The sequence below is a fragment of the Festucalex cinctus genome, chromosome 2, assembly GCF_051991245.1.
Source record: "Festucalex cinctus isolate MCC-2025b chromosome 2, RoL_Fcin_1.0, whole genome shotgun sequence".
Taxonomy (NCBI): Eukaryota; Metazoa; Chordata; class Actinopteri; order Syngnathiformes; family Syngnathidae; genus Festucalex; species Festucalex cinctus.
The window spans coordinates 29,151,667-29,175,979 of record NC_135412.1 but is presented as its reverse complement, the minus strand read 5'-3'; the positions used below and the strand labels follow the sequence as shown (position 1 = coordinate 29,175,979).

The window sequence follows — 24,313 nt, the reverse complement described above, 5'->3', positions numbered from 1 at the left end:
TGCCCCCAGGTGGCCAAGGCACGCACACCATAAGGAGGAACACAATGTGCATTGAACTGAAGCAGAAAGTGTGACAAAAGCTGTTTCAGTCTTATTCATTGCGCAATTAATGCATTTTGCTATTTTTGTCTTTAAAAAGCACATTACATTTTTCTGTTGTTCCATTTGTGATTCTTGTATGGGTTAATGGCATTTCCACTCATTTCAAAGGAATACAATATTTTTAACCCTGTATAATGCCAAACATATATTAAATACAAAATATTTTGAACCCTCTATTTCATGAGTATAATATTTTTGTTCCCATTAAAACCCTGATGTATATGATCTGACACATGCATTGCACGGATAATGCATTAGAGGGCAGTATCACCCAGCTGGTGGCTTTTCCAGCGACCTTGCAAGATCGCCCAATTGAGCAAGGAGAGACGAGACTGATTAATAGTTTAAATGTTCTTTCTGATTTTTGGAAGCAATATGTTTGATATGTCTGTTTATTATTATATTTGTGAGAGTTATAAATGTACGAATTTAAAACAATGTGACCAGATGTATCAAATATGACACACATGAAAATTCATATATATGGAAGTGGATTTTTATTTTTATTTATTTTTATTTTATTTTTATTTTTTTAAGGACCAATAAATACTCTATTTACAAAGAATACGAATTTTCTCTAGATATATATAATGGTTAAGGCTTTAAGTTACACGTGCTCACAGAATGAATTAAATTCTTATCGCCTGCCATCACTGCTACTACAAGTACTTTCAGGGTGTTTTTCAAGCCGATGCCTCCATGAAAAAGTACGTCAACTCGACAGAACACCAAGGGGAAATCAATTAGCCTATTTATAATTTATATTTACTCGGAATTGTCAATTCGTCAAGCCCTGACAGGCTAAACTTAAATTTAAATTACTGCTATCAAATAAAAAAAAAAGAATGAACAAATAAATCATGCACTATTTTTGATGACTCATTATATGATTGGATCCTTATATATATATATATATATATATATATAAAAATCTGAGCATCCAAGAATAATTCCAATCTATCAAAAAAAACACAGATGCATATTAAACATTGTACACCTGCGCACAAACAAATAAATAAATAAACCAGCCCCCCATAATGGAAACAATATATTCGAAAAAATTAAAAGCATCCATCATGAGTTTATTGTATTTATTTTCTGTCATTCACAAAAACCACAATCATGCAACCAACATGTGTCATGTTTTCCCTTTCTTTATTATCACACACGCGCATCTTTGCCCCCACCAACACCCCCACCCCTCTCCGTTGGGATGGAGGAACCGCTCCAGGGGCGGAGAGAGAGAGAGAGAGAGAGAGAGAGAGAGAGAGAGAGAGAGAGAGAGAGAGAGAGAGAGAGAGAGAGAGAGAGAGAGAGAGAGAAAGAGAAAGAGAAAGAGAAAGAGAGGGTGGCGTTAGACAATACCTCTCCTCAAATATATTCCAGCCCCTCCGTCCGTGAAGTGAGACTTTATTAGACGGGGGTCGTTTGGATCTTATCTTACACGTGATAGCGGGAGAGCGAAAGGAAGCGTTAATATGCACATCAAGTGACTCCCCTTCCGGAAGACTCTTTATCTCCATCATCAGCATCATCATCACCTTCCTGCACGCGGATGGAGGAGTAGCCCGCGCGGTCCGCTTCTATTGTCTCTCCATCATCACATGTGGAGGAGCGAACCTTCTGACGACCCCAAAAAGGTGGCGGCCAACATCACCTGTTTTTTCGAATTCCTCTCCAAATATTTCACCAGCGAGCACTCCCATGTGTGCAAGTTGGAAAAGAAAAAGTTGGCATTGAAGTTGCATGTGCAACACCAAGCTGGAATATGACTTCAAGTTGAGCATATTTTGAGGATATTTGAGAGAGAGAGAGCGAGGGAGAGAAAACTGACAATTGTATCAAGAAGGTGAGTCTCAAATCTGGACATAAATATGAATAATCTGCTTTAAATGTTTCCAGGGAAATCAGTAAGATGTAATACCGGTTGGTAAATCAATAAGTTGAATTTTCGATTGATAAAAGCTTTATTTTGTATTAATTAGTACATATAAAGAGCAAGCAGCAATATTTTGGTCACATTCAGCCAAACAGTTGTGTTATCACTATGACAGATGGCCGATTCTTATTATGTTAATTCGCTCATAGATTTGCATGTTAGAGTTTGGCATTTAAAAATAAAAGCCTTCCTATTATTCAATTAAAAAAACTGGAATGCTGTCTCTTTCTCTTTTAAAGACCATAATTTATAGTTTAAATGTCATCCTCTGCATTAAAAGTATTTCATTTCCAATTGAAAAATGTCACTTTTTAAAAATGATGGTTATTTACTCAATTTGAACATGTCAGTTGCACTTTATTAAAATGTAGTCAACTTACGTAATAAAAAAAAAAAAAGTCAAGTTCATCTACATTCAAATGCCCCCCACTCCCCCAAAAAACACACACACACACACACACACACACATTAATACATTTCAAGAACAGAAAATATGCTAAATCATGTTGTTTTTCCACCTCCTTTTAGTGTTGGAACTTCAGTGCAAACGAAGGACATTAAAGATGATGCTCAGTCCGGACCAGGCCGAGGCGGACCTCTCGTGGACTCAATCCGACCCGGAGACGCTGCTGAGCGGCCTCAAGTCGGCGGGCTGCTCGTCCGAGGAGCCGGCGGAGGGTGACGAGCGGGCCAACAAGTGCCGGGCGGATCAGCCTCTGAGCCGCGAGGAGAAGCGGCGACGGCGGCGAGCCACCGCCAAGTATCGCTCGGCCCACGCCACCAGGGAGCGGATCCGGGTGGAGGCGTTCAACGTGGCCTTCGCCGAGCTCCGTAAACTGCTGCCTACTTTGCCACCGGACAAGAAACTGTCCAAAATTGAGATCCTCAGACTTGCTATCTGCTACATCTCATATCTCAACCACGTCCTGGACGTTTAAAAAAAAAGAAAAAAAAGAAAGAAAGATAAGGAAAAAAAAGACCACATATTTGGCCTTTGAGATTTTCTTGAACAGTGTTGTATCTTTTATTTTCAAATCTTCCCCTTTGCTCATCTGTTAAGCGGGTGAACAATGATTTGAAAACATGTTTTTCCCCTTCACATATAACGCAACAGGCTCGGATGCATTTGCTGCCTCATTATTTCAGATCCGTGGCGGCTGGGCCCAGCACGAGGCCCGGGGGCATTAGAGCCACGCTGTGACGTCACGTAACGAGGATCCCAAAGCAAGTTGGGAATTTGAGAATAAGCCACTTTTTAATTGAATTGATCTGCCCACAATAAAAGTCCCAAATGCGATAGGCGGCCAAAAGTGAACGATGGTTACAAAGCGGAAACTGGAGACGCCAGTTTATTTTCCACGGGGGAAGAATGAGAAAATGCGTAAGTGCCACTTATATGACGTATACAACGGTGACCTTAAATTGTTATTTTTCTAAGTGTAGCCTACGGAGTTATTTATTTAATTGTGTTGCTATTTAAGACACTTATTTATGTTTACCTCGAGCGTTTTTGTGTATTGGTTTCGCTTCGATATTTTAGACTGTGAGTTCAACTTGGAAAGTGGTGGTCCTCTAAAATTGCACTTTCTGTTTATTTATTTCGTGCGAGTCTGATATGTTTTTATTATTGTCATCATTTTATGTCTATTGTCTATCAATTAACGATAAGCACTTCAAGATGGAGCACATGGCTCTAAAATATTTATTTCCCTATAGTTAAGAGGTTGGAAATGGACCGATCCTAACTCTCATTTCAAAAACGATTATGGCAAACGGCTTCCACCACCGAGGGATTGAAAAGATTCAACCTCTTATTTTGCTGTGACCAAAAAAAACAACAACAAATAATTTACAAGAAGTAGTCTGAATTTATTGTTCAATACTTTGATGTTATTGAGGTGGGATGGGGTGGGGTATTTGTTTAATTGTCTCTGCTTTGTATTTTGAAATTGATGATGTGCTTTTTCTATAGTGAAGAGAAAAAAAACATATCCTCTATCCAAAGATTTTTTTTTGTCTCTTCAGGGTTGTGTAGACTACTTGTTGCTTATATGCACATCTTTTGTAGTAGAGATATTGTGTGACTGCTGGTTTCTAAAAGACAAACTTTTCATATTTTCCGGTGTTATTTTCAATTAAAAACGGAGATATTTGAAAAGAAATGTTTGTATTTTTATCTTCTTCTGATTATAATAGCCATACTTCTCAAAATATGAGAATGTGTAAACAGGTCTGAGTATGTTTAATATTGTCATAAAAGGTATATTTAACATTATCGTAAGCCACTCTAGCATTATGTTTGAACATTAAACTTGTATATAGTCAAATTAAAAAATTAAATAATGATGAAATACAGCACATAAAAATTGTACCTAAATAAATAATTGACTTAAAAGTTCAATATAACTCAACTCAACAAGTACTGGATTTGAATAAAAAATAAAAATACAAAATAAAAAATAAAAAATGTTCAAGCGGGGCGGCACGGTAGTCGAGTGGTTAGCACGTGCGCTTCCCAGTTCTGAAGTCTCCGGTTCGAGTCCAGGCTCGGACCTTCCTGGGTGGAGTTTGCATGTTCTCCCCGTGCCGCGTGGGTCTTCTCCGGGTACTCCGGTCTCCTCCCACATTCCAAAGACATGCATGGCAGGTTAATTGGGCGCTCCGAATTGTCCCGAGGTGTGCTTGTGAGTGTGGATGGTTGTTTGTCTCTGTGTGCCCTGCGATTGGTTGGCAACCAGTCCAGGGTGTCCCCCGCCCACTACCCAGAGCCAGCTGAGATAGGCGCCAGCACCCCCCGCGACCCTTGTGAGGAATAAGGGGTCAAGAAAATGGATGGATGGATGGATGTTCAAGCGACTGTAACATTACGCACAGTTTAAACGTGATTCTTTTATGGACCACTAGAGGGAGGCTGTATACTACTCATTGTAGTCATACCACATTTTGTCTCACATTTTAGTACAGAGGATGAGTTCTGCTTCACTCTCTTGCATGTGGACGCGTGGAAAGCAAAATGTGCACGTGGTGAGCGTGCTGTAGGCCTATACACACGCACGCGCGCACATGCACACGCAAATACACGCACACGCACACAGCGCCAGTGGTCAGCAGCTAAAGGCAGTAGTAGTAGGCTCCTTCGTGTGCGCTCCTGGCTGAAAGGCTCGCTCCCTCCCCAGAGAGGGGGCAGGTGTTACTCCAGACGAGCCAAGACAACCAAATTACTGGCCGTCTGGCACCTCCCGTGGGAAAGCCGGGAGGGAGGGATGGGATGGGAGACATGGAAATTTATGTGCCAGCTCACCACCGAGATGTATAATATGGCCAAATGGTTTGAGCAAAAATACACAAATGTTGATATTCATTTGTGATAGAGGCCCATCTATCTATCTATCTGTCTATCTATCTATCTATCTATCTATCTATCTATCTATCTATATATCTATCTATCTATCCGTCCATCCATCCATTTTTTCTGATTGCTAACCACTAACTTGAATGACTTGTGTTTGGGGGTTTACCGCCAGACATTGACAATTCCGAATATCCGGAATTTCTGACATTTGAAACACAATGCAAATGCTTTATATGGTTAAAAACAAATGGCATATTTTATTGTTTTTACCTGTGAATAGCATACAAACCAGGTAGATTGTTATGGTTAAATGACATTTCATCACATTTTGAGATCAAATTTAAATAATCGTCTCAAATCAAATCATTATAGCAATCCAAATTCCAATGCTTTTTAATGAGCAGAGAGCTTCCTTTCACCGAGTTGACTGTCATTTTGACTTGTGACGTATGCTCAGAAAGGTTTCATTTTTTTCCATTTCCTTTAAAAGAAAACAAAGTTAATCTAGCAAACTCGTTGGAGACTCGAGGAAGATAAATTTAGTGGATGCTGTAAATAGTTGCACAGTGACAATCGACGTAGCAGTCACTTCTAAAGAGACAGATGGCAAACCTTCATCATGTTTGTGGAAGACTTTCTCTTACATTGGTGGTGTTTCAATTGGCCAAACATAATGCTAGCTACTAGCTATAGCTAAGATAAGCTATAGCTAAGATAGCTAGTTAGCATTATGCTAGCATTTGGCTAGAAAACTGCCTGATGGCTAAAGCCGCCTTGACACTAGCACAATTTTGTGGCACGAATTGGCACGACTGGAGTCGTGCCAGTGCACAAACTAGTCGTAAAGTGGCATGAAGTGTGCGTAAACCCGTCGTGACTGTGTGCCATGTCGGGGCAAAAATTTTCAAATGTTAAAAATTTTTGTCACGACAAAATTTTGCAACCGGGTCGTCAACTATGCGCAAACTGTTCGTGAACTCGTCGGGATGATGAGGGAAGGATGAGCGCCAGTGCGTAGCAGTGCGTGGCAGTGCGCCCCTCGGATTGGCCCCCCCCCCGACGCCGGCGGCGCGCCGAGAAGACGATCAAACTTGACTATACTAGAGGAAGTAAAAGTCCTAACAATGTTTCCGTAGGTGAACCTGCGGAAGGATCATTACCAGAGAGGTGGCCGGACCGGTTTGCGCTCCCCCCTTTCCCCACGCACACTCAACCTTGGTCCCGGCCCAGGGACCCCCCGCCGGTGCCAGCACGGCCCGGCCACCTCGGAACCCAACAGTCGACAGGTACGCAACTGGGTTGGGGAGGCCCCCTTTTTAAATTGCGTGCCCAAGTCTTCACGACACCGTCCGAATTGTGCGAACTCGTCATGCAAATGCGGGAAGTGCGTAAACTATGAGCAAACTATGCGCAAACTATGCGTGAAGTCGTCATACCAGTTCGTGTCAATGTGGACATGAATGGTCACACATTCGTGAACTTGTCGTAAACTCGTTGTGAACTCGTCGCAAATTCGTCGTGAACTATGCGTCAACTAGTCGTGAACAGTGCAGGAACCTCCCATGACTTGCCACAACAGAATCTTGCCCAAAAGTCGTGCCGCCTTAACACTAGGCGTAAATCTGTGTCGCCCCAGTTTAGCCCCTCCAGCATTTAATTTCATTTTCTAACATATATTTCTAAATTCCTTTCTCAGTTCCCCTCTATATTGGTCATGTCCCCCACCTCGAGCAAAGAGAAATCCTGCATCTGTGTTATTAATGCAAACAACAGAAAGTCAATTAATTAGACATTGGTTAACCACTTCCTTAATTGGTCTGGAGGTCTATTTTTGATATTTTCAACTACTTGTTGAAATGGAAATCCTGTTTCATGTTCTTTAGAAGCAATTTACGTCAACATTTTGTTTTCAACTGACATGTCACACATTCAATTTTTGGCAGTAGAGAAGAAGGCCAAAGTCATGCAAGCCATTCCCATGTTCCACAAAAGTTTCTGTCTTTTTGTGTAAACAAGCCAACCCGGAAGTTTGCGTGACGTCATGGCGAACAGGTCTATACCAGTGGTAACCGTCCAAAATGGTGTCTGCAAGTGCCAGGTAGCTCCCAAGGATCAGATAAGAAGCTCGCAGGAACTACCACTAATTGAACCCTGTTTAAATTCTAATCATCAAATACATGCAATTGAAATTTACCAACTTGTGGCTTTCAGAATGGTATCAGAGCGATCTGATTGGATGCTTCATAAGTGGGATGATTTTCCAGATGAAAGTACACAAATGCCTTTCTGTCCTTGATTTTTCCTTTAGGGAAAGATGATAGTTCACTTTAGAATGTCACTGTTGTGAAACAATAAATAAATACAGTAATGAAGAATAATGTGTTGCAGTGGCGTGATTAGAGTGAATGTTTGTCTCGGTAATTGCACAATAATAGAAAATGGGGTGGAATAACCATCATTGTCATAGAGATTGTACAAGTCCCTTTAATGTTACTTAAAATATTTGTTTTACAGTTAATGGTGTCTTGACTTACAGTAGCTCACCAAATTGAGTCCACGACACTTTGACACAATAAAAAGTAGTCAATGTACAATATATAAACAGTGTAAATTGATTGTTCCCTCAAAATCGCTCCAAACACAGACATTACAGCTAAATCCTCTGCAACAAAAGTAAGTACAGTACGTGAAAAGTGAAAATGTCCAAATTGAGCACAGTTAGTCCTTTTCCCTCCCCAATGTCATGTGACTCATGTTACAATTGTCTCAGGTGTGAATAGGGAGCAGATGTTACATTTTGCACAACAGCTTTTTTTTTTGTACGATACTGTAGACAATGAATTACTTCTGTGACCATGCTTGTAACTCAAAGCGCTTGCATCTTAAGTCATCCTTCCCCATCGAAATGATTGGAATTGTCATTATTCTGTTCCGGTGCAACTTTATTCTGACATATGCAACTTGGTTGATATAACACAGACATACAGATACATACAGAGAAGAGTTTCATAAGTAATAAAGCCGTTTTTCACAGATAATAAATAATATACCGTATGACTGAATCGTTGCATTGCCTTATATGTTTGTGGTCAGTATGTTGCTTTTTAATTAAAGGGATACTTATCTCATTGAGCCATTTTCAGCAATAAAAAAAAATATTTTGTCTAGAATGAATTTGATAACTACATTATTTTTGTATACAATTAATACCTTTATAATAAAAACTATTTTTCCACTTGCTGTCGACTGAAGATGACATCACCTGTGCTGACGAAGTAGGTAACGACCGATTCATGGCTCACCTGCTTTCTGGGTTTGGTCAGTAAGCTTTATAGGTCGTTACTTACTTCCTCAGCACAGTTGATGTCATCTTCAGTCGACAGCAAGTGGAAAAATTTTGTTTTTAAAGGTATGGGCTCTTTGCACAGCTCGACTACTTCCTGAACTGAATACCACACCTTTGTTTCCTGTCTTTCATGAGTGGACAAACTGATTAATCCAGGTGTGTCTGGCCAATGTCGTTGTACTTACTGAGATCAGGCACACCTGGATTAATCAGCTTGTCCACTCATGAAAGACAGGAAATGAAGGAGTGGTGTTGAGTTCAGGAAGTAGTGGATTTGTGCAAAGAGCCCATTAATTGTTCATGAAAAATAATTAAGTTCAAATTCATTCTGGACAAAATATTAACTTGAAAATGGCTCAATTAGAAAAGTATCCCTTTAAATGCTTTTATGGCAGCATTGGTGCTATTCGTTTGCGCGTCTGTGTAGTTCGGTTTGATTTATGTTTACCTTGCAATTACCTTCAAACCTCATTTTTAAAGAATTGTTGACTATTTGCGAACCCGTTGCTTGTTGTAAAGTGACTTAATTTGAATTCATTGCCACCAATTGCACCAGAGGTGTTCTGGAATGGATTTAGTTCCACCTCCCTTAGTTCGGCACTGTAATATGACTCAAACTTGACTCATAGAATAGCTTAATTGAAATAAAAAGAAATAAAACATTGACAGATTGTGGTCTTCTATCCAAACCTAAAACAAGCTGTGAACTTGTGGCATCGCTTGGACTTGTGCTTGAGTCCACTGAAAGGCGGTGTCCATCTGTACACTTCCATTAAGGCGCCACAAGGCCATTTGTTTTTTTTTTCCCTCCCTCATCTCTAAAGCTGTGCTAGCATCAGCTTCCTTCAATTTGTTCCTTACCCCCATACCCACCACCACTCACTCCCTGAACACCCCCACCCCTTTCCCTCCATCCCCCAAACTGCTGAGGGCGCTGAACAGCCTGGCTGACAGTGTAGCTGCTGTTGCTGTGTGTATTTGTGTTGAGAGAGAGAGAGAGTTAGAGAGAGAGAGAGAGAGAGAGAGAGAGAGAGAGAGAGAGAGAGAGAGAGAGAAAGAGATGACGCGAGTCACATTTCACACACACACTCACACACAGCACAGCAGGCTTATGTAATGGTAGGATGAGGAGCGACCATATGTCAGGAAGTGTGCAGACTGCAATCGACGGTAGAGCCGCCACCATCATCATCATCATCCTCTTCATCACTTGGGCGTGCTCGGGTTCGCTCCTTGCCAGCATGCACGTGGCGTTCCACTCACACCCGTTTAATTCAGAGAAGTGGCACGCTTTGTGCAAATTGGACAGGGACAGTGTGACAACAAACAGCCATATGTTCACAACATTGGAGAGCTGTCATTTTTCCTCACTGGCTTTTGTACTCCGCACCCCACGGATGTGCGTTCACGTTCAAAGCGCACACGCAAACACCTGATGGAGGTGTGTTTTGAAGGACCCCCCCTCCACTTCCCCCATGAAAAGGGCTTGAGCAGCATAGGTACAGAAAGTACAAAGCCTTGTCCATGTGTTGAAATGCAGCCCACGGGATGGGCCGTATTATCCGGGCCTACTTCACCAGCCGGGTCCCGAGGCCCGATCTGGCTCGTGGCCCTTTGTCTCCAAACAGATGGGAATGGGCAAAGAGGAGAAATGGAGAATCAGACAGCCAGAGTGGGTGTGTGTGTGTGTGTGTTGGGTGGCTGGGGGGTAGGAGGGGTGTCGGGGTGAGGGCCGGGAAGGGGGGGTTGAGAAAGGGCCAGTCTGTTCTCATTAAGTGCTGTATTGAAGACCCCTCCCAACATATACACACACACAATGCGTCAGCAGCCGCGGATGGTTCCCTTCTCATTCAGACTCACGCTCGGACCATCTGTACCGGGGCTTGTCATAAGGTGTGTGTGCATACATTAGAGGCCTCGGAACCACATAGCCCAATCTGGACTCTTACAATCATGACATTTCCATTTGCTTAAGAGCTTTGAAATCCAATTGTTGTAGGGTGACTTTATTCAGCACCCCGTTGCACCACTTTTTCGACCATCTAGGTCCAGAATAATCAATAATTATGTCAGTTATCTACATATAGGGACCAGCGTGCCAAAAACAAACATACTAAAACAATTACTCCTCCCCACCTAGCCAATTAAAAGCTCTTGATTGGGATGAGTCATGTTTGAAAACTCTGCATATACACTTTATATAGGTAGGCACATTTGTGGTATCTCAAATCAATTTTACCCATTGACATGAATGGAAATGCCATTAATGTGTTCCATAATTAATGTTTGTGTTTTCTTTTTTTATTATTATTTTTTTATTTTTTTATATCTCCAACACCAACAAGTTTTTCACTAAGGAAAAAGAGAATTCTATTCTATTCTATTCTACTATTCTATTCTACTTTTAAAACAATTGTCATAAAAATAATTACATGCATATAATATGTAAAGAATTGAGCACGATTTGCACTTTTTCTCCAATCATCCTCAAAATTTGCAAAACAGCAAGTGCATTTCTAAAAAAAATAAAAAATAAAATAAAAATTGCACAAATAGCAAAACATCATGTGGATTACTTGCAAAAGCCAGTTTCTTGCCCAAAGTCCTTAGCTCACCTCACCATATAGTAGCCTACAGTGTCATTGGACAAATCGGAATGACAGTATGATAAATACTTGTGTCATTGTATATGGACAAGACAGTCAAATTAAATTGCTTAGTCATGTTATCAATATAATGTGGTGTTCTGATGTAAACTGTGGCTGAAGTTATGATGACCATTATTCGAAATCGTAAGTTACGCCTCAGTGCATATGTGAATTGTGGACAAGATTCACAATGCTTTTACTGTTTGTACTGAACAATCTCATTGCAATATAGATAGGAAACAACACACTGCATAGCACAAAGGATAGGAAGAAAACAAACAGAAATGTGAACATAGCATAGAGTCCTATTAGGGAAAACTGTACATTCAACGATGTATAAATTCGTATCCACTCTCCTACACTTGATGTTGCTGTTTTTTGTGCCACAAATTCTCATACACATTACAAAGAACATTGTCTATTGCTATGAGCTATTTCAGAAAACTGGTTAATCATTGGTTTCTAATGTTTCACACATTTCCATTTGTTAGAAGAAGTCCAGATTCACCGAGGGGGAAAAAAAGTCCAATGGAAATGTATAATATACTTTAATCATTGGAATGTTATAGCAAATTGCTCAACCATTTTTTGCATGTAAAGACTTATGAGCAAATGCTAAATGTTGTGAAAAAAGCCATTGATAATATAGTATATTCATTTGCATGGATGTGCCAAAGCATTTGCAACTTGTTCAAATAAATGAGAAACTGATTTTTATGAAACTTTTTTGTTGTGTACAGGTGACACAATGATGCGAAGATTGAACAAGTACTTTTGAAATTTCAATTCTGGTGTAAGCAAGCAATGTACCAAACTGAAAAAATAAATAAATAAAATAACTGTAATGCTGCTAACCAATTTATTGTGCTGCTCTTTTTGGTTTGCCCACCATGGCCACCAGGAGGCAGTGTAATTCTACAGCCAAGCAGACACTAACAAAGAAGAATAGTATTTCTTCAACTGTACTGTGACTCAGTAGGCCTATGGTGCTGTAGTATTAGTCATTTTTCTTAAAGAATATTATCTGTAAAATTGTGTCTCTCCACTGTTGTTGCTTCTACTGCAACTATCGAAAAATGCTCAGATTTCACTTGAGTATCAAGAAAAGATCATGCAGCAATATTGCATTTAGATAATATTCCATAAAAAGCTGAATGGTCCAGTCCTGGTCATGATCTGGCCGATTTTGTGAAACTGCTGTACTGTAAAGAGTAATTGTATTAATACCTGTTGTGTTTTGTTCACAAAGTGGTGCTCGTAATCCATTATCAACAGAATCCGAACCATTTCTTCAATCATACCATTGCAAAGCTGATAATAATTTATTAAAGATAACACTTAAACTGCAACTATTAGCCATGAACAAGCACCTTCATCATGTGCATGTGGTCTTATAAAGCCATCTCTTGCCACTTTATCTTCATTTTTACAAGCTTTCATTTTCTCTTCCTATTTACCAAAAAGCCCAAACTCATAAACTGCGTGTCTTTGGGGAGGGATCCATCCATCTTGTGGACACCAAATTCAATTCATCTGGGAGTGTGGTGGGGGTTGAGGGGCTTGGCCCATCTGCACGCGTTTCCCACTTTGAATAAACACGAAAAGTGGCAGCACGTGCTTCTGATCAACACACACACATTGGAATTAATTGCACCTATTTACAACAAATGGGCAACAGTACGTATAGATTTTTTTTAATTTAACATGTATATAGCTACTGTGAATAATGACAAAGAGCCCTATTAAAAATATATATTTTAAAATAGTATTGGTCAGACACCGAAGGAAGGAAGAAAGTAAGGTCGGAGAGAAGGACGAAGATCAGGAAGGAAAGAAGAAAAATTATGACTGAGTTTGAAGGAAGGAGAAAATGAATGAAGGCAGAAAATAAGTAGTGATAGAAGCAAGGAAGTAAGGACGCATGAATAAGGAAGGGTTGAATAAATTAAGAAGGCAGAAAGTATGTTTTAAATTAAGTAAGGAAGTATGTAAGGTTGCAAGCAGGTCTGAAGGAAAGAAGGCAAGAAGAAGAACGTAGGAAAGGAAGGAGGTCAGAAAGTCATGGAGGGTAGGTAGCAATGAAGAAAAAAATGAATTTTTAGCAAAAGAAAGATGTAAGCATGGGGATGCAAGAATAAAAAACAACTCAGTGGAAAGAAAGGTCATGAAGGAAAAGCTGCCAATTTTTGATTACACATATAAACCCAGTGAAACTTTCTGAGCACAAACGGGAAGGGTTCCTTGAAAACATGTAATCGTACATGGCAGTGCAACGACAGAAATTGCAACATACTGTATAATAATCCCCAATGTTGTAATAGTCGAACTAAACCACATGATGGCGCACTAATCTTACACTAAAGGGAGACGACGTTGTCTCATTCTTGACAAAACCAGTCATCCTATACAGTATGTTTTTTGACATACATTCGGTTGGGAATGATTTTAATGTGGCTTATGTATCAATGTGAGTACAAAACCACATTTTGAGACCTTGCAAATATGAGTTTATTATGAGCAAAAGAACTTGTTACAATTATACAACACCCCCATCCTTGACAGACTATTGGCTTTATTGTCTCCAAGGGGATGGAGAGGGGTCATGCAAAAGTCATGACCTCTATTGTGTTCTGGAGGGCGTGATTTCTAAGGCTATGTATGTATGTTGTGTGTGTGAATGAGTATGTGTGTGTGTGTTGGGTTGAAAGGAAGACAAAATATTGATTTATACACAGCCACCTCATTGCTGGGGGCATCTGTTGCTTAGCGTGTGTGCGCGTGTACGTGTGCGTGCGTGCGTGCGTGAGATCGCGTGTGCGTGTGTGTCAATTAACTGGCTTGCATCTCTGGCAAAAAGAAATGTAGTAAAGTAGCAAACCAATCTTATTCCACTATGCACTCAGGTGCGCCCCTTTGGCTGGTGTACCTGTACGTGTATTTAATGCATATGGCAATGATTATTTCATATTTAGCTTCGTTAGACTGTATTATTTATGCCTTTAAGAAAACACTTTTTTGTCCACTTTTTTTATTTTTTTTAATAAACAGAAGTTTAACATTTTCCACGTTCTGTCCTTTACATCTTGTTGAATCGATTCCTTAGGCAAGGATTAAACTCGCCTTTAGTTAAACATTAAATAGAAAATAAAAAGTTAGGACACCCCTGGAAGAAAAACCTGACAAAAGTATGCGTCTCTCGATTCACTGGAGCTACCGACTTCCTCCTTGCGGCCGAACGCCTCACTGCACCCCAGCGGTGCTGCAAGCCACTGCCGCTGAACATTCCAAACTGGTGGTGTGACCCCGCTACTGTTAGCAAGGGCTGCTTCCCTGCTGTAGCCCAACTGTTTCACAACCTCTGGATGTCAAGTCAACCACAGGAATGATATTGTTCCCAACAACAGGTGAGCTTTACTCCGATACCGCTGCGATGCACGTATGTGATGGGCTAATTAATTAGCAAGTTAGCTCAGTGGTGTGTGAAGGTCTGTGTTAGAGTCTAATGTACTGTCTCTCATTGCTGTAGACGACATGTATATATGTGTGTGTTAGCTGAATAACTCATGTAAATGCAGAAAGTTACTTGTTTTGTTAAAGGAAAAGACACGCCTTTGTCATCTACCTGTATGATTTTGACGAGACTGACGCACTAACCAAAGCCGAGTCGAGCGTACTTATTATTGTTCTGCAGCGTTAACATGTCATATTGTTTTAATGGAGTTAATGTGTGTATTTTCTAAAGTGGCTTTAGTTGTAGTAATGTTGTACGGTGAACGTGATCTTATTTCCAGGCGTTGAGACTCAGCTGGTGAAGTGTAAGCAGCGCAGGGATACACGGCAGCAGTTATTAGTGCTGAAATGCGACCAGCGGAGTGATCTGCTGTATGTTCTCTACCCTAGTAGACCTGCCGCAGACTTTTTACATAGCAGTGCAATGCGAATAATAATAATTTCCAATTGAAATGAATTATGAATAACAAGCAGAGTTAACAACAACCAAATAAAAGAAAGTTTGGCAGTATAGTGTAACAAGTATGTATTTCCTGTTTCGGTTGAAGACATTCATGACTCACCATGGAAACGGCAAACTTGAGAGAGGAGTGCCTTTAAAATGTTTAGATTTTAGAGCTTGAAATAAAAATATTATTTATTCTTCAGTCTCGTGGAAGCCTCAGAATGTCCAAGGATACAGGTTGTGTGTCTTTCTCTTATGATATAGTAATTCTTCCAGTGCATTCCTCACACAGGCTGCCTATGAACTTCACTGAGTACTGTTATGTAAAAAAGTAATGCTTAAATTATTCAGTTTGATTAGCAACTGTGGATAGTTTCGTATTCTAGTAAGGACGGGCTACAAATACTGTATACTGTTGTGGGAATCTGATATTTTGATTGCTTGTCTGGACCACTAAGACTGTGAGGTAACAGTGAGCCATAGGTGGGAGTAGTAACAATCATTGGTACTTTAACTTAACTTTAAGTCATATACTGTAGGTGCAAGTCTTAAATGTTGACTTTCAAGTTTCCCAAGAAACTGTGGCCAAACTCAATTAAGTCAAGTCCCCACTAAAATTCAAGCAAATCGAGTCAAGTCAGCACTTGTGTTATGCAAGTCGTAAATCAAATCAAGTAACTTGCATTCTTCAAAATGAGTTTGGCTTCCTTCTCTTTACACTTTCTAATCCTGAACATTGTGGTATTAAATTTCATATTGTTTCATCTCTATGGCGGAATCCGTTATGTCATCAAAATCTTCTTGTCTTCAAGTTAATACAGTCATTCACTGTTTTTTTATAAGACAGGGTTTGTATTTACTTTTTTTTTTTTTTTTTTTTTTTTTTTTTTTTTTTTACAAATTTTGATGTTTCCTCCCGATGTTTCTACGGCCTCATCTATTTCACTCCACAAAACAAACTGAAAACAAAATTTAAAAAATAATAAAACAATTTAATAAAAAATAAAAATAAAAATAAATAATTAAATTAATAAAAAAAAATTCAAATACTATCTCATTCACCCGATACTAATTACCGTAGTTGAAAATTAAATCACTAGATTGGAAAGGGGCAGCTGTAGTATAGTAGTGTGAAACTAATGATTATTTTCACATTTGGTTAATCTGTTATTTTCCTTAATCAGTTGATCTGATAATAACATTTCCATTACTTTATTAAAAAACAGGACTTTATTTCAGCTTCACATTGGAGAGAATGCACAAACATGAATTGATTTTGATTCAGTATGATTACTGGTTTGGTTCGTAACTTGTGTGAAAACGGGCAAAAGTGTAGATACATGTTTTGCGAAGCAAAAGCGGATGTTTGCAGATATCGTAGGTTAAGTAAACGCAAAGTTAATCAGTCAGCTTTCTTGGAGGACTACTGAAATCGAAAATTATTTAGTGTTGACAGGATGAAATTCCAAGTATTTGGACAACTTTAAGTTAAACAATGTCTCCAAAAACAAAACATCAAAACAGTTGTCAATTCATATGACATGTCAATTAATCGATTGCTTGTTGCACCCCTCATAAATAGTCAATATCTCATCCAGGTGTGGCTGAATTATGGTCTGACTCTGCCTAACTGTTTGTTGAAACTGGTAACATTCTGGGATGCCAATCGAATTCCACAGCAGTAATAACCCTCATTTGCTCTGCCATGAACACCAACACAGCAAACATGTGATGCGATATGGTCATTCTCCTCATGCTGCTGCTTGTCTCGTGACTCCATCTGCAATGGAGCTTTGATGTTTGCTCGAGGGAAGTCCCTATTCTGCACTACAGGCACTTTGTGTGATATTAGCAGCAGCTGCAGGTTGCCAGTGCAAATCAACGGTTAAAATTTGCTTGTACGTAATGCTGGAAAAAGACTATGTACTTATTCCACTAAATGAAAAACAGATGAATGGCCTTCTTGAAAGCAAGTTCAAAATTTGACACACAACAGACCATCCTTTGTTGTTCAAGAGATGCTCCGCAATTACTATATTTGTGCTATTCAGTAAGCATGTCTTTGAAATCTTATAAGCTGGTCACTAAAATGAGATCCAGTGACTATTTAACACAATGCTGTATTTCATGTTAAGTTCAAGGGCTTTAGAGGTCAGTTACATAAATTGTATGATATCGCGATCAGCAATAGTGGCAGTTTAAAGTCTGGTAAACAAAGGACAACAATGTAGGTCACCTATAGCATTTGGTGTACTTTCCTCATGTGACAAGAAAAATGTCACCTTTGTAGCCTGGATAGCTTTTTACAATGGTAACAAAATATGAAACTACCTGTAAACTGTAAACTTCTGTGTAAGATTATCTCTCCTTTTCATCTCAACTGGAAAGGTCATTCAATATCACATATTTTTCAGTAGACTTGAAATGATACTGTGTACAAAAAAATTATATTGATGTGATAGAAAACACATATAGTAATAGTAATGGATCCGTTACTGTATCTTGGCAGTACACATCTTAAAATTTGGCTCCCCAATGCAGGTGTAGATCATGAATTTGCTCTTAATTTTGGTGCTCCCCTTAACTCCCTTTTGCACTCTGCATGAACTTGGACCCGTTGACCTATTAATCTCACACTGAGGTGGGCGCCTTTGCTTTTGCAGGTGATGAGAGCGGGGGGTGGGGTGGGGGGGACTCCTGTTCGGTGGAAACACTGTTACTATTTCTCGTACAAAATTAAGAATCCAAATGATGTGCATGTTTTAAATAAAATTGGTAAGTGTGCATTCAATGTTGACCAAGACATTGTCAGATGTTAATATCCCAAAGCTATTTATTAAATGTATGTTATAGAAATACGTCTCTGTCATGAGTCTCTGTCCAGCAATACGGTGCAGTGCAGTCATACATATCTAACAGTGGCTGTTTTAGATTCGACAGTCAATCAGAGAGAGATACTGTATCTAGCAGTGCTAGAACCGGGTGATATAATGATGTGCATTGTAGATGCGGTATCAAACATCTATCATACGATATAGTTATCTATCATTTATAATGGTTTAATTTATTTTGCCACTACAGAGGGAATCCTGTAATTCATTTTCCTTTGCTTTATAATGCTTTTACTGGATAAAAATGGTAAGCACTAAGCATACACGAATGTTACTTGAAGCACTCTGATGCATGTATTTTAATTCTTTGCATTCAACTGTATTTCTTGAAAAGTGATTATGACCAGATGTTTTTAATTGTATTTATTTGGATATTTATTTATTATTTCTTCATTTGGATATTTGTGTTTTGTTTTATAGGTTTTTTTTAGGTTATGTGGTATATATGTTTTTGTTTTGTTTGTTTTTTTAAATAATCGGAGAAAAAGATCTTAGAAATTTTCCATTAATTTCGTGTAATATTATGGAAAAATATTACATCAGGATACGTATCGGGATAGAAAATGACCAATATCAGGATATAATGTTTTGTCCTCTAGGTGGTGCGTATGTCTGCTTATCATAATAGTTTTAGTAATCTACAAATAAACACAGCATCAAAACCGATGTAATCTATAGCAACAGTTCAGGAACATTGCTAAAGCTATCTACGACCGTCAGTTTGTGTCGTCTGTCTGTATCTAGGCCAGGGGTGGCAAACTGCGGTCCTCGAGGGCCGGAGTCCTGCAGGTTTTATAGATTTCCCTACTCGAAGTGCAGCTGATTCCAATTAACAGGCTCGTTATCAGGATTCTGCAGAGCTTGCTGATGAGCTGATCATGAATCAGCTGTGTTGAAGAAGGGAAATATCCAAAACCAGCAGGAATGCGGCCCTCGAGGACCGGATCTCGCCACCCCTGATCTAGGGGGTCGGATGCGGGTCAGTAAGCAACGATGTACATCGACTCAACACTTATAAAGCAGCGGCTTTTTCCAACAGCCCAAGGAGCAAAATTGTCTTCTATTTATATCTGCCTTCTAATGACCCATAGTCAATGTCAGTGTGCATATGGAAGCAAACAAACGTCATAAACATTACAGTGTTTAGTTTTGCCTTGCGGATAATAGGGTTTATCCGTTTCTGGTTTTGTGCAATATAACAGCCATGTAGTCATAGTCTGGCATAAACAGCAGAATATGAGTCTTAAAAAAAGATCTTTCTTTTCCCAGAAACCGCACAAACAACACCATGAACATTGTGTTCCAATGTGCACATTGCCATCCAAAATCAACGCCGTTTTAATCTACCACGGCCTACCCAGCGATGTTGAGCTCACTCAGAATTGCGTGTATTGCTCTGTCCCAGAATCTACTTCCCTGGACACCGCAATGCATGAAAACATGAAATTAAAAAGAAAAATATACTCCTTTAGGAAACTTCAAAAGTAATCGACATTTGGATCACAAAGATTCGCCGGCTTGATGATGACATTGGTTTCTATAGAAAGTATAACCTTGAAGGTAGGATACTTATAATGTTAAGCAACCGTACATTTGCAGTGTAAGTTTTATTGTGCCTCTTAATGGCCCAGACACTTTTCCTGTCTGTGTGTCTGTCTTGTCACTAAAGATACAAAACCGATATTTTCCACTTTTATAACTGGAAATGTTCATACTAACATTACTATGTGCATATTGTGTCACTCACCAGAATATTTTATATAGATAATAGAATTTTTAGAAATAGAATAGAATTATAATTTTTTTTAAATCTGAATATTGATAACCAACTGTATGTCTCTAGGAAAAATTGTGACTTATGGGTCATATTTGTGTATGTAAGAAGAAGCATACATTTAAGCCTTTCTCTAATTTGCTGCTTGGTGAGTTGGAGGAAGACTTTACAAAGACCATGTAGGTCTGTGAGGTTTAGTCGGCAATGTTTTCGAAACTGGAAAACGACGGGTCCATATTTGGGGGCCATAGGAAATTATATGCAAGAGTCCATTTGACTCACTGGCAGTAATCACTGGCAGTAATTCAACAAACTGATGTGCACAATTGTTGTTGTTTGTTTTGGTTTTTAAGGTCAGCTGACTGGTAATAAGTAAATGCGGATTTTGAATGGCAGAAGACTTGACTCTACAAAAAAAATTCCCTGGAATCTGCACCTCAGCTGACTGTTGAGTCTGACCAATATGTCTGCAGATTGTCAGTCATCCAGGTTGAAGATGGCAATTGGACTTCTTGGCTGTATTGAAGACCTGAATACGTCTTTATGGTGAAAGGGGAATCGTGTTGAGCAACCTTATAGAATTTCAGTAAGCTTTGATTCAAGTTGAGATTGGAGAGCAAGTTGTAAGACTGCCAGTCAGTGAGTCAGACGTTTTAAAATGAGTTGAACTTGTGCTTTTTTTTTTTTTTTTTTTTCCATCATTGTATGAGTGTCGTGCAAGCAGGCATACCCACAGACCGCCCATGAAGTCACCCACAGCTGTCCTGATGCCACGCTTCTTAGAAATGGGCCATTGTGAGCTTGATGTATTTTTGGACAGAGTAATTGCGAAGTCAAGTTGTGAATGCAACAATGTTCCCAGTAGGGAGAAAATGCGCACCCACTTTCTAAGCACCTTGAGAGCAACCCCCGCCACTGCCAAAATACCCCATAAATCTTTGCATACTGCTGGAAGCATGTCCAGTACGTTTCAGTGGAAGTTTCCAGTGGCAAAGTAGTGCAGTTTGTTGGGACTCAGTGAGAAAAACACTAATTTAAATCTTGATTCTTCTCTTTCTTTTAATATATCATCTGAGAATTTACGTATAGCTGTTTCCGATCAAGAGGAGGTGGAGAGGTTCAAGGTGAGCATGTACATGCACTGGAATGTGAATTTTATTTTAGCTAAAAAAAAATCATTTAGTGTAGATTTTTGGCTGCTTGTGTATTTCACTATTGACATGTTTATTCTTGCCTAGAGCAGTTTAAGAGCCATATGTGTGCAGGTGTACTGCTCAAGTGTCCTAAATGTTTATAAGTGTAACTTTTTTTTTCTATTGGTCTATTTCTTTCAATGCAGTTGAACATCTTGTGACTCTTCATAATTGTTTGTTTTGGTTTTACTCGATACCAGAAGAGTAGAGTTAGCATTCACAGATGGAAGCACCATTTTTTTTTTTTAGCTTTTACTGCAAGCTTAACCATTGTCGTTGGGTTGTAAGCATATCCAAATTGTCCATCCATCCATTTTATGTAACGAGTGAGCTGGTGCCCATCCAAGCTGACGTTGGTCAAGGGGCTGGGCACGCACTGAACTGGTCATCAGCCTGGCACGTTTAGACAAACAACAATTCACATTCACACCCTCGGACAATTTATAGTCTTTAGTCAACCTAAGAGAACTGTTTTAGTAGCAATGTGAGGAGATTTCTCAAAAAATGATAGTCTGTCAAAATACAGAGTATCGTTGGAATGGCTGCTTTAACTTGAGTACAATGCGGCAAGAATTTTGAAAAGCGAATAATGGGTTTCGGAGAAAAACCTTTTTGGGGATTGTTTTTGTATGATGACACCTGCAGAAAAAAAAACAAACAAACTTGAAATCGGTGTTAATCATTGAAACTTCATTAATTCTTAACATTTCTCCTTGAACCTTTTGTTTCGTTTGCTTCTTGGGGAGCCCCTTCTCCTATTGACTGACAAGTTTCAGATAAAGATATCCACCAATAAGCTCGCATGGGCTAAAATTCCAAGTGTTATAAAATTCCACAAAAAAGGTGGCCACTTGTCATGTTGGTAGTTTTATGATTGGGGAAGGAAGTTGTCGTACCCGGAGAAAGTACAAAAATAGGGAGAACATGCAAACTTTACAAAGGATGGCCAGAGCTCAGATTAAAAAAACAACTGGCCATTTTATTTTAATTTTCAAGAGAATTTTACTTTGAAAGGCAAGAAAATGTGAAAATGAAGCAATAGTTGTGAACATTAGTTGATAATACTGTACTATGGGATGATGCTAATGTTGGTAACTTGGTAGTAAAGATGGTGGCGCTTGAATAGGGCAGTTTTTAAAATAGGCCTTGAGAATGAAGCCCAGTATTTGATGTGCACACTAGTGTGGCTTTTTTTTTTTAATTCACACTATTTTGATATTTTACACTTTTATAAATTTGCCCACTTTGCCATGTTCCAGCTCAGTTTGACAGACACTGAAACAGACAGAAAATTGGTTTAACAAGATTGCATACATGTTTTGGAAGAGTACATTTGAAAAATAAATTTGCTTTGTTTTGAAAGTGGGCCGTGACTTAATGGCCATGAGAAGATAACAAATCAGTCACATGCCGACAGAAGTTAGCAGTGTTCCTGCACATGGACTGCGGGCTTTGACTACCACTTTGTGGTTTTAAAGATACTACACAGAGGGAAATATGTTTTGTTTTTTTGTTTTGTTTTTTTAACTGATGTCATTTCTCGTTATTTACTATAATGCCTCATCCATGACTCATCCAATAAATGTGTGCTACATTGGAAAAATCTTGCACTGGCAACACTTCGGCTGCTTTCACACTACTGAATTCCGCCCGCTTAGTCTTTGTGGAATTGTCAGACTTGCCGTCTTTGTGCCTTAAGATTTCAGCCATATGGCAATAAGAGCGACAGTACCGTAATTGCTTTTTCACTTCTTTAGGATATATTGTTAAAGTTTACCGTTACTGTTGGGCGGTAACCTGATTTCTTCAAATTTGGTCAATTTCATATTTTTTCACAAATCTATACTACTGCTTGCTTGCTTTTTTGTTTGTTTATTTATTTATTTATTGCAAATTATGACTAGTTTAAAATGTATAAAATTGCTTACTTTCTTGCTGTCTTGCTATCTCAGAAGTTAACAAAGATCTTACTTATTTGTGAATCTAGTTCAAACAGGGCTGCAAGACATCCAAACAGAGCATTCATCAATACGCACAGGCATATTTTGGCGTTGTACTTCACTGACGGTGTACAATTCTAAACTGTGACTAATCTATGTGCTGTAAAAAAAAAAAAAAACATACAAAATGATCATTTAATAATCTTAAGTGGTTCAAGGTATGGTATACATAACCAACGTAAATATGGCATTCACTTTGGATTAAAAAATAATAATTCTGCATTATTCGGTTTTGTGTCAGTGTTAAAAAGTCTTACATGTGATTTGGTGACTCCTGCAGAAACACTGACCACTGTAAACACAATAATTTACTGCCCTGTTCAAGATAAACAAACACTACCTTGATATTCATCATTTTAATCACAGTTCCCCCTTTGTAAGTCTGTGCTCTAGTATTGTGCTATTCTAGTTACAGTATCATTTGTGAAGGCTGAATTTTAGATAGATGATGTAAGTGAAGCTGACGATTTGTCCATTTAGTGTACTGTTTATGTGATGAAGACACACAGCTTGCCAAATACCTTGCTGAAATTCGCTTTCTTGATTTTTTTTTTATCACATTCTAAATGTAAATCTTTTTTATGTTTGCCCCACCCAGGTTGGTGTTTCCCTGCCTCGGGGTTCATTTCCAAGCCGACCGCCTGAGCAAGACGGCTACCCTTTTTGCCTTTCTGTGAACAGGACAGACAAAGTCCAGTTGAATTGCAGCACATTGTTGCCATGGACACAGAATCAACCTACTCTGGCTATTCCTACCACTCTGGGCGCTCACGGGGTTCCCATCGGCACGGGTAAGATTGAATCCTAGCTCTCTTTCATGTTGAGCCGTGGTTGGAGCTGCTATCGGGTTATCTTGCTCATCTTCCTTTGGCTACGCATTAGTGTGTCACCACTGCTCTGCTTGATTAGGCCTAATTTCTGATGGCTCTGCAGATACGATGAGAGTCTGAGATGAGAGAGAACCCCTTTCTGGTGGCGTGGCTCAGTGGTAGAGTGGCCGTCTCCCAACCCAGACGTTGTGGGTTTGATCCCGTGCCACTGTCGAAGTATCCTTGAGCAAGATACTGCAACCCCAGTTTTTCCTGATGCTGCATCATCAGTAGATGAATGAGT

General features: G+C 39.2%; 2 protein-coding genes across 2 annotated transcripts in view; both read left to right on the top strand.

The window, feature by feature from the left end:
* The first annotated feature begins 1,510 nt into the window (after window positions 1-1,510).
* Window positions 1,511-3,922, top strand: nhlh2 (nescient helix loop helix 2). The gene is made up of 2 exons (XM_077515390.1): window positions 1,511-1,951; window positions 2,570-3,922. The coding sequence occupies exon 2, from the start codon at window positions 2,605-2,607 to the stop codon at window positions 2,977-2,979; it is 375 nt and encodes a 124-aa protein (XP_077371516.1). The 5' UTR covers window positions 1,511-1,951; window positions 2,570-2,604; the 3' UTR covers window positions 2,980-3,922.
* Window positions 3,923-14,610: 10,688 nt separating this feature from the next.
* The window catches only part of LOC144014451 (vang-like protein 1), a 39,320-nt gene continuing 29,617 nt past the window's right edge, over window positions 14,611-24,313 (top strand). Inside the window, exons 1-2 of the mRNA XM_077514349.1 lie at window positions 14,611-14,791; window positions 23,799-23,991. Of these exons, the coding sequence (XP_077370475.1) occupies window positions 23,921-23,991 (71 nt within the window). The 5' untranslated portion in view covers window positions 14,611-14,791; window positions 23,799-23,920. The remainder of the gene's footprint in view (window positions 14,792-23,798; window positions 23,992-24,313) is intronic.

What these genes read in the sequence shown, in the direction of transcription:
- nhlh2 (XM_077515390.1), top strand. Translation starts at nt 2,605, where the DNA reads ATGATGCTCAGTCCGGACCAGGCCGAGGCGGACCTCTCGTGGACTCAA.